The sequence below is a fragment of the Pangasianodon hypophthalmus genome, chromosome 3 (genome assembly GCF_027358585.1).
Source record: "Pangasianodon hypophthalmus isolate fPanHyp1 chromosome 3, fPanHyp1.pri, whole genome shotgun sequence".
NCBI lineage: Eukaryota > Metazoa > Chordata > Actinopteri > Siluriformes > Pangasiidae > Pangasianodon > Pangasianodon hypophthalmus.
Window position 1 is genome coordinate 21,289,782 of NC_069712.1, and position 9,264 is coordinate 21,299,045.

At 38.8% G+C, this 9,264-nt stretch overlaps 1 protein-coding gene across 1 annotated transcript in view; it reads right to left on the bottom strand.

Annotated features, from left to right (window-relative positions):
* The window catches only part of lrpprc (leucine-rich pentatricopeptide repeat containing), a 50,933-nt gene extending 45,281 nt beyond the window's left edge, over window positions 1-5,652 (bottom strand). The window contains exons 1-7 of the mRNA XM_034302947.2: window positions 5,447-5,652; window positions 3,770-3,978; window positions 3,453-3,575; window positions 1,960-2,081; window positions 1,450-1,508; window positions 675-761; window positions 454-580 (exon numbers count right to left, since the gene is read on the bottom strand). Coding sequence (XP_034158838.2) covers window positions 454-580; window positions 675-761; window positions 1,450-1,508; window positions 1,960-2,081; window positions 3,453-3,575; window positions 3,770-3,978; window positions 5,447-5,622 — 903 coding nt within the window. The 5' untranslated portion in view covers window positions 5,623-5,652. The remainder of the gene's footprint in view (window positions 1-453; window positions 581-674; window positions 762-1,449; window positions 1,509-1,959; window positions 2,082-3,452; window positions 3,576-3,769; window positions 3,979-5,446) is intronic.
* Between the last annotated feature and the right edge of the window lie 3,612 nt (window positions 5,653-9,264).

The window sequence follows — 9,264 nt, forward strand, 5'->3', positions numbered from 1 at the left end:
GTTACTCTCAGCTGAATAACAGAAATAACAACTGATCATTAATAACCATTAATATTGCTGATTTCCTTTACATTTGGGAGGACACACTGTGCTCTTGGAGCCCTAATATGATTAGTGTTTTATACTAAATGGAGGTTTTTGTTCAGGATGTTTTGTTAGATCCACTACAAGATGAACAGTACAGCTCCCACAGTCTAGACTAATGTAGGAATTTAATAAATATACCCATGATTTCTTACAAAATTGGTCAGAAAATTTTGACAGAGAATTGAGATCTCAAGCCTAAGCTAAAAAAAAAAAAAATTCTTTCTTCAAGCACTGTGCTGCCCTACCACAATAATAAAATTATAAAATCAATAATCAAATTATAAATCAATAAATGGTGACACCAGTGTTTAATTCTAAGTCAAAATTTTCTCTTAATTACAATACAGAATTATCCTAATACCTCACCTCCTTGATTTTGGTCATGTTTCCCACTTCAGCATAAGCCACGAGTAAAGCGAGGTAAGTGTCTGGGCCTGGCTCAATACCCGCCCCTCTCATGACGGACAGGATGTTTTCTGCACTCTCCATGTCTCTGTGCAAAAAAGTATTACATTATAAAGTATTTATATTATAGCCAGATAGGGAATATAAGAGCATATAGCCACTGGCCAGTGAAGAAGACTCACCCGGCTCGGCTGTGACCCATCACCAGAGAGTTGAACACAGCCTCTGTGATGGGCAAGTCTTTGCTCTTCATGAAGCCCAGAATTTTACTGTAGACAGAGAGCACTGGTCATGACTATCATGTAACTGCAAACACTAGCATTTTCTATTCTATAGAATATACATTTATACACTATATGGCCAAAAGTTTATGGACACCTGACCATCACGGCCATATTTGATTGTTGAACATCATATTCCAGAGTTAGTCCCCCTTTGCTGGTATAATAACTCCCACTCTTCTGGGAAGGCCTTCCACTAGATGTTGGAGCGTGGCTGTGGGGATTTGTGTTCATTCAGCCACAAGAGCATTAATGAGGTCAGGCACTGATGTAGGGTGAGGAGGTCTGGGGTGCAGTCAGAGTTCCAATTCATTCCAAAGGTGTTCAGTGGGGTTGAGGTCAGGACTCTGTGCGGGACACTCAAGTTCTTCCACTCCAACCTTAGAAAACCATGTCTTCATGGATGTCGCTTTGTGCACAGGGGCATTGTCATGCTGGAACAGGTTTGGGCCCCTTAGTTCCAGTGAAGGGAGAGTGTAATGCTACAGCATACAGGGACATCTTTCATATACAACTCTGTGCTTCCAACTTTGTGGCAACAGTTTGGGGAGAAACCACATATGGGTGTGATGGTCAGGTGTCAACATAGAGAGAGAGAGAGAGAGAGAGAGAGAGAGAGAGAGAGAGAGAGAAAAAAAAAAAGAACATCCAGTGTGAATTGCAAATCCAGACTCACCTCGCGCCTTCAATGTCCCCATTTTGACAGTATGCTGCAATCAGTCTCTGATACGTCACCTGACAAGAGAGGATCATTTTGTCAGTTTAGCCAACTTTAACTCAAAGCTGAGATGAGAAATTGTACAATTACCTAAAAGAAAAACACTACTGCTGCTGCTGCTGCTGCTACTTCAACCACTACTAAACATAATAATGTTGAATTGGGGGCTCAGTGAAGCTGATGCTACATAGTGTATGTATGTCTACATCTTAACTAAAACATACAAGCGGCTCTGTCTCTTGTCTGTGGTGTATTCTGATGTTAAAATGCAGAGCTAACACACAATAAGCGTAAACATTGGCGGGTCTGCAAAAGTTTTTATCTAAATTCAGACATAGGGCTCCTCCGCTTCCTAAATCCTAAAACAGAAACGTATACCTTTATTCGTCTAACGTAACTCATTCTGCTGATACTTTCATCTTTACTCCCAGCGAGTTTACAAATCTAATCTGTCAAAACTTCACTCACTCTGTTGGGCTGCACATTGGCCGCTTCCATCTTGCCAAGAAAATCAGTGGGCGAGAACTTGAACTCATTCTGCAGGTACACTTTAAGCAGCGCATTGTAATGGCTTACATCATAAGTGGCACCTGGAAGAGAAACCGTACAGTTACAAATAATGTACAGCTTTTTAACTTACATGGGCTTTCACACTTTTCCTTCAGTATGATCTGATTTCACATCTGGTCTGATTTCACATCTGGTCTGAGTTGTGATGGCTTGGGAAATTCACATTCACATTGACATTCACATTTTCAGCTAATTACAAGAAGCTGTCGCTGTGGTCCTGCTGGATTTGCAACAGTACCAGCACACAGAATTATGAATATGACTGAAAAATAAAGACCACCTCTGCCCACAGAACACAGATTTTTTTTTTTAAGCGCACATACAGATCAATGCACACACGTTTGTTTTTCCTTGAAATGGCTTAAATATATTTTATCATTTTGAAGAACAATAGAAATAGGGTACAACAGCTCCATAAATGCACGTAGAGACAAAAAAGTTATTTATAAATATCCCTAAGTGTGAATAGAACTTAATAGAACTGATAATATTTGTGCATTATTAACTGGCAGCTAACTGTAGTACTTTCTGTCTTTTCGCTAATAAAAATGCCAAATTTCTGACCAAAGAAATAACGTTCACGCACGAAAACAAGTTACTGTGCTTGAAAATCACTGCAACATGAAATCAACTTTACGTTTAGATCAAGCTTCAGCAGAATGGTTAAAGTGAGCCGCTTGTGAAAACTGAAACCTTTTACATTTTTCAAAAGAGTATGAGGTTCTGAGCCATTTGCAAGGTTGGATATTAAACAGGAAGCAGTAACAGGCAACATGCTTTGTCGTTGTCTGTGTAAAACAAATTCCAGTGTGCTTGCCGGGGATACAGATCTTGCCGCTCTCCTCAAACTAATTCATCTCATTACAGCCTGAGAGTCAAATCTGTAAAGTTGGGCAGCGACGTTTCACTGCAAAAAAACAGCATCTTAGCAAGTGAAAATATCTTGAATGTGGTCACATTTATCTATTATTTCCTATGATAATATAGGAAGATTACAATAAACCAAATATAAGATTATTAAGCCTATGTCTAGACTTAGACATACTGTATTTTCTTATTCTTTTGGAAAATAATTTCATTTCTTCCCAGAAATAAAATTAACAAAATTATCAAAATGTTCTGCCAATATTTCTATATTTGCCAATATTTCTGCCACTATTTCAAATGTGAATTTAATAAAAACATGTCTAGAAACAGGGTTAATAATCGTATATTTGGTTTCTTGTAATCTTCTAATAGGAAATGCTAGATCATTTTGACTATATTCAAGATATCTGAACTTGCTAAGATGTCATATTTGCAGTGTTCTTGATTTGAGAGTGATTTACAAAGTGCCTCACAACCACACGCAGAACGCACAAGGTGCTTTACCAAGCGGAATAACTTCTTACCCAACTCCTGCAGCTTGTCCCAGATGCGGTGGGCCAGCTGACTGCGCTCTTCAAGAGGCATCTCAGGCAGCAGTGAGCCACAGCTCCTCAACAGCAGCAGGGCCTGATTGCCACTGGGGTACCCTAGACAGAGAAATCAGTTGTCCTAATAGTAAATAAAGCCATCTAGGGCTGTTACAAGGATGATATCATTTTTGGCCAGACCACATTTAACTGAAAAAAACTGTATCATATCTAATATGTGATGTTCCATACAAGGTTCAAACATGATGGCACAATGATTGTGTTTACTAGAGGTGTGTATAATCACGCTGTACCTGTTCGGCAGATGTCATGAAAGATGCGCTGAATCAATGTTTTGGTGACTCGACCGGTCCGTCTGACCGAGCTGTCTAGTTTAGCGAGAGCCCAGTCGAACTGCTGGGCCTGCTTGGTGCGTACAGCGATACTAGGTTCATCTTTCACTATACCTTTCCTCTCAGCGGCTGCACAGAAGCACCGCAGACCCACAGAGGACCAAGCAGACCTGAAGAAGAAGAAGAAGAAGCTGAAGTTATTTGTCACATATACATTACAGCATGGTGGAATTCTTTTCTTCGCCTATCCCAGCTTCAGGGTGAGGACACAGTGAACAAAGAAGGTGTTTTATTAATAATGTATAGTCTTATTTAGCCATTATACTTCCTCATGCAATACATTCAATTCAATTTTATTTATACAGCACTTTTAACAATGGACATTGTCACAAAGCAGCTTTACAGAAATGTACACATTCTGGATATAAGTTTTTAATATTATGAATTGTTCTTTCTCAAGGGAAAGATTGTATCGATTGTGTCATCGTATACAATGAGTGAGTAATGACAGAAACATGTAGGATTTGGTCCTTACAGCCACATCTTTAAAGTAGGGAAGCACCTATTCATGTACTGATGTCTGATACTGACCTAAAATGCTGGATCTCTGCTGGATCTCTGCTGGATCTAGATTTGACATGTTCTTGTTTGAGTCACTGGTGTGTTTTATGTGATCAACGTGTGTAATGTTGACTGACTAACACATCTTGTGTTAAAGCCTGTTGCCACTGTAGCTCTGAGCTTGGGAATAACTTTGCAACAGAAGCTTGCAGAGTGTCAGCTCGGTATCAGAGCCGAATCAGTTATCATCCGAGAGTCAGAGCTGCGATATCAGTATCACACTGAAAAGGAAAAATCATCAACTACATCACATGCAAATGTGTATGTGATGGGAAAGAATGAATGACCTTGAAGCCAAATGACCTGAGAAACACACAGCAACAAACATCACTGATGTATTCCTCTGAGAAACACTGATTTTTTTTTTCTGTTAAAAAATAATAATAATAATAATAAAAAAAAACTACCAGTACCTACTGAAAGCAGAAAGAGGTCATGGAATTCAAACAGGGATAGCATAAAACTAAATGAAAATCAGACCCAGTGACATTCTCTTTACAATCTGCAAAGTACTGAAATGAGTGGTGTGAAGTTTGAAGTGGACAATTTGGAGACATTCCTCCTTTTTCTATACTCTGTCTTACACAAGATGCTGAGAAGAGTCTGCTTGAGAAGACAGGCCTTGGCTTAATCTCAGGAGCTCCCAGTAGTGCACTACATAGACTGTAGAAGCCATCCAGGGAAATACAAGTTCACACAAGCTGCATGAGTTCAGGTATGGCCGGGGTTTAATCCTACATGGCTCCCTATCTGACTTATAATGCATCACACAGAATGAAAAAGCCATTCTATCATGACTACTGTAACATGCATGTGAGGATCAGCCCATGGGTTTCAATAACAAAGCACTGGATAAAACTTCTGAATCAAATCCTGCACGAACATGGTGTTTAAAATGATCCATGTTGACATGCAAGATGATTTTACCATAAATCAGCCCTACATGGTATTGTCCCCCAAGCTCAATGACAACTGCGTGCTCCCAAACAAGCATGGCTATCCGGCATGCTAACCTACCTGCTCGCACCCACAGATCTCACAGCGATTTGTCTCGGACAAGCTTCGATTCCTCTCCCGCCGACTGCTCTGCTGTATAAGCGATTAATCGGAGGCCCATGACTGTTTATCTTTACTCGTAACAAAGGAGAAGGTGAGAGTTTCAGTAACCGAGTAGATCTTAAGAGCGCAGCCATGTTTAACCTGCAGCAGAGTGGAAGAAGGACATCCGTACCACGTGACAGGTCATAGGGCACTGGACGAGCCCATTAGATGTAAACTATCGGGGGGGGAACCTGTTTACGCTAGTAATGGTTTTGTGATATTGTAATCTTTAGTGAAAATCTTTTCATTTTTTGACCAGTTAGTAACTCTGTGTGAGTGCTTCCTTGCACTTGGTGTTTACTTAACATATAACTTTCGCTACATCTTACATATTCCTGTATGTACATCTAACCCCTGAGGGAGTAAATGAAATGTACAGTTAGAAACATTATGAAGAGCTCAGACACTTGCAAACCTCTGGTGTTGAAAGTTTCTTTCTTTCTTTACCTCCTTTTTTCTGGGTTTTTCACTGGCTAGGTACTGCATGTGCTTCATTCATTCATTCATTGTTTATTTATTTAGCAAGCACATTTGAATGAATATGTAATATATATGCACTATGTCACTATACTACTACTATTACTACTATTAATACTCTGCTATTACAAGCACTTAATTATTAACAAACAGCTTAGCCAAGTGTAGGGGAAATGACACCTGTAGGGTTTTAGGCTATTTAAATAATTACACACTACTGTATGCCAAAATAATACATCTCCAGTAGTACGTACTCTTCAGTAGGGTAGTATTCTTACTCTATACACACTACAAGGCCAAAAAGTATGTGGACACCTGACCATCACACTGATATGTTCTCGTCGAACACGCCATTCCAGATTTAGTCCCCCTTTGCTGTTATAATAACCTCCACTCTTCTGGGAAGGATTTCCACTAGATTTTGGAGCATGGCTATGAGAATGCAGTCAGAATTGTAGTTCATTCCAGAGGTGATCAGTGGGGTTGAGGTCAGGGCTCTGTGCAGGACACTCGAGTTCACTTCTACATCAAACCTGGCAATCCTGGCCCTCGCTTTGTGCACAGGGGTATTGTCATGCTGGAGGTTTGGGCCTCTTAGTTCCAGTGAAGGGAAATTGTAATGCTACAGCATACAGAGACATCTTAAACAAGTGTGTGCTTCCTGCTGTGTGGCAACAGTCGGGAAGACCCACAGGTTTCCACAACCTTTTGGCTGTATAGTGTAGTTCTGAAAACGAAAACTTTTCCTGACCTGAAAGATGTTTCCCTTTTGCACGAATTTCAGTCAGAAGTAAAAGCGCATTTAAATCTTCCATTTCAACACCAATGAAAAACACTTTGCCTGCCTCTACATTCATAACCAAATCTACTTATGGAAAAACAGCACTGCTGCCAAAATGTAAAGATATATAAGTTTAAAGTGGGAAATGAGTTATCATCGAGTTAGAGACCTTAGTCTCTGTCTCATCACCTGAGGTAAAAGTCACTCACGGCATTATATAATTTAAAGAAATATTCACTGGATAATTCAGTCTGTTTTGTTGATTAAATTACTGATTACAAATTTTTTTTAAATAAACTTTTATTCAGGCATTTAAACATTTTTAGACTTTGTGTGCTGAATCGATTTGATTTATGTCCATTTCACTATGACCTGTAATTAGCTAAAAAAAAACATGATCAAATCATGATATTCATTGCATGAAATGGAAATTACACTTAGCTTTAAGCAGACTGACTGCATTAAAAATTAGAAAGGACATTAAACTAAATAAAAACATTTCCATATCATGTTAATAAAATAGATTTATGTTTTCTTAAACTATAGATGTCGAAGTATATTATTTTATTATTGGGAACTATTGAATGTTTTCCAGAATTCAACCATACTGACATCTGATGGGTTTTTCGGTGACGCCTCAAGAATTCCCTACGTCTGCTTTCACGGCACTAACTTTAATAAGAATTCATTAACAAATTTATTTGTCCCTAATTGTGAAAGACAAAACTGTTTGTTTTACGAAACGTTTTTTTTTTTTGCCTACAGCAAATCTTTTTATATCGCTTTTTTCCCCTGCTAGTTAATGGTAATGTGGAGTGTAGAAATGTGTAGAAATGTGTAATTTCATTTAAAACTGCAAGAAAAGAAGCTGTGGTCCAGTAGTGATCCTACAAGGAGAATCATCTGACTGCAAAGAGTCGTAAATGAGACCAATTTTTCCTTTTATTTTATTTTTCTTTAATATCATTTGTGTTCACAACAGTATATTTTCGGATTCTGATACAACTTTTTTACTTCTGTACCTTTTGCCACATAATGTATTGTTTTTACCAGACCGTGAGATTTTCCATAACTATCTTAATGTAATTCCTGTATGATTTTATTTTGACATCAGACATTACAGCCTGCTTGAATTTCTTCTGTGCAATCCTTCTTGCTTATTTAGAGATATGATGTGTACAGTGATGAGAGTGGAAGCTGATTTGCTCTAGCTGTGGTCAAGTCTGAAAAGGTCAGGCAGGTGGGGTGTTGCCAGGCCCAAACCGATGCCCACCAGGTCACTGTGTCTCGTGCCGGGCATCAGGGCCAGGGGGCTCCATTATGTCTGACAAATTGCAGGCTGCACTCGTTTTCAAAGTGGACACCAAGCACACACGCAAGCAGCACAGCATAACCTTCACAGCAGCAGCCAGCCGACAGGCGACGTGGAACAGGCACTGCCTGCCAGGCACATTTGTCTGGCTCCTACTGAGCAAGTCACCCGCTGCCCCAGACTGCCCCTGTCTGTCAGACCCCTGTCCATCACGGCCTCCTGCTGGGCTGTGAGCAGGTTGGTCTGAGACCAAAGCAAGGCTTCTGGAGTAGCATCAGTGTGTTTGAACAAGATTATCATAATTCATAATAAATGACTACAAGAGGATAAGAATTATTAACTGTATGAAAACTGCATATAGTGGGGTCCAAAAGTCTGAGACCACATTGAAAATCTGGGATATTTTTTTATTTAAAATTGGAAATAAACAGAAGGTTTTAGAATTTTGAAAATATTTAAAATAAAGAAATGTTCAGTATCTTGAAATATTTAATATTCAAGATTCTGCACTATTTCTAGCTCCGTATTTAAATGTTAGCAAATTTGTGATATTGACCATGTTAAGTGCTTTGTACAAAAGGTCAGATTTTCCTCATGTCTAATCTCTTCTATTGAAGCTTGTGTTCAGATGATACTCTGATGGATCTGATCTAAAATGGATCATAAGATTTTGCACAAACTTGTGGAGTCCATGCCAGCTCGAGTGCACACTGTCATTAAAGCAAAAAGAGGAAACACCAAATACTAAGCAACTCTGAAATTCATGTTTCAAAGATTCTACTTTTCACTCAAGTTGTTGTCAAGAATATAATTTGTAATGAATATTGTTGTATTAAATTAGAAAGGAATGCAAAATAGAAGCATTTTCATTAGTACTCTCAGACTTTTGGACCCCACTGTATGTGTGTAAAGGTAATAAAGACTTTAACCTTGATCTTGTGGAAAAGGTTGAATTTAATATGTGAGCTAACTATAAAATCTATTGACAGTGTGTGTGCCATCTGTTCCCAGATTATATTAGGATATGGTGTGGTATGAGAAATATACAGTATGATCATTGTACATCCTGTATCAAGCTTTTCAGTATATCACAGTATCTTTGCATTGTCTGACATCTTTGATCATGTAAATTTTGTTAGCAGTTGATGCTAAGTGTAATTACTG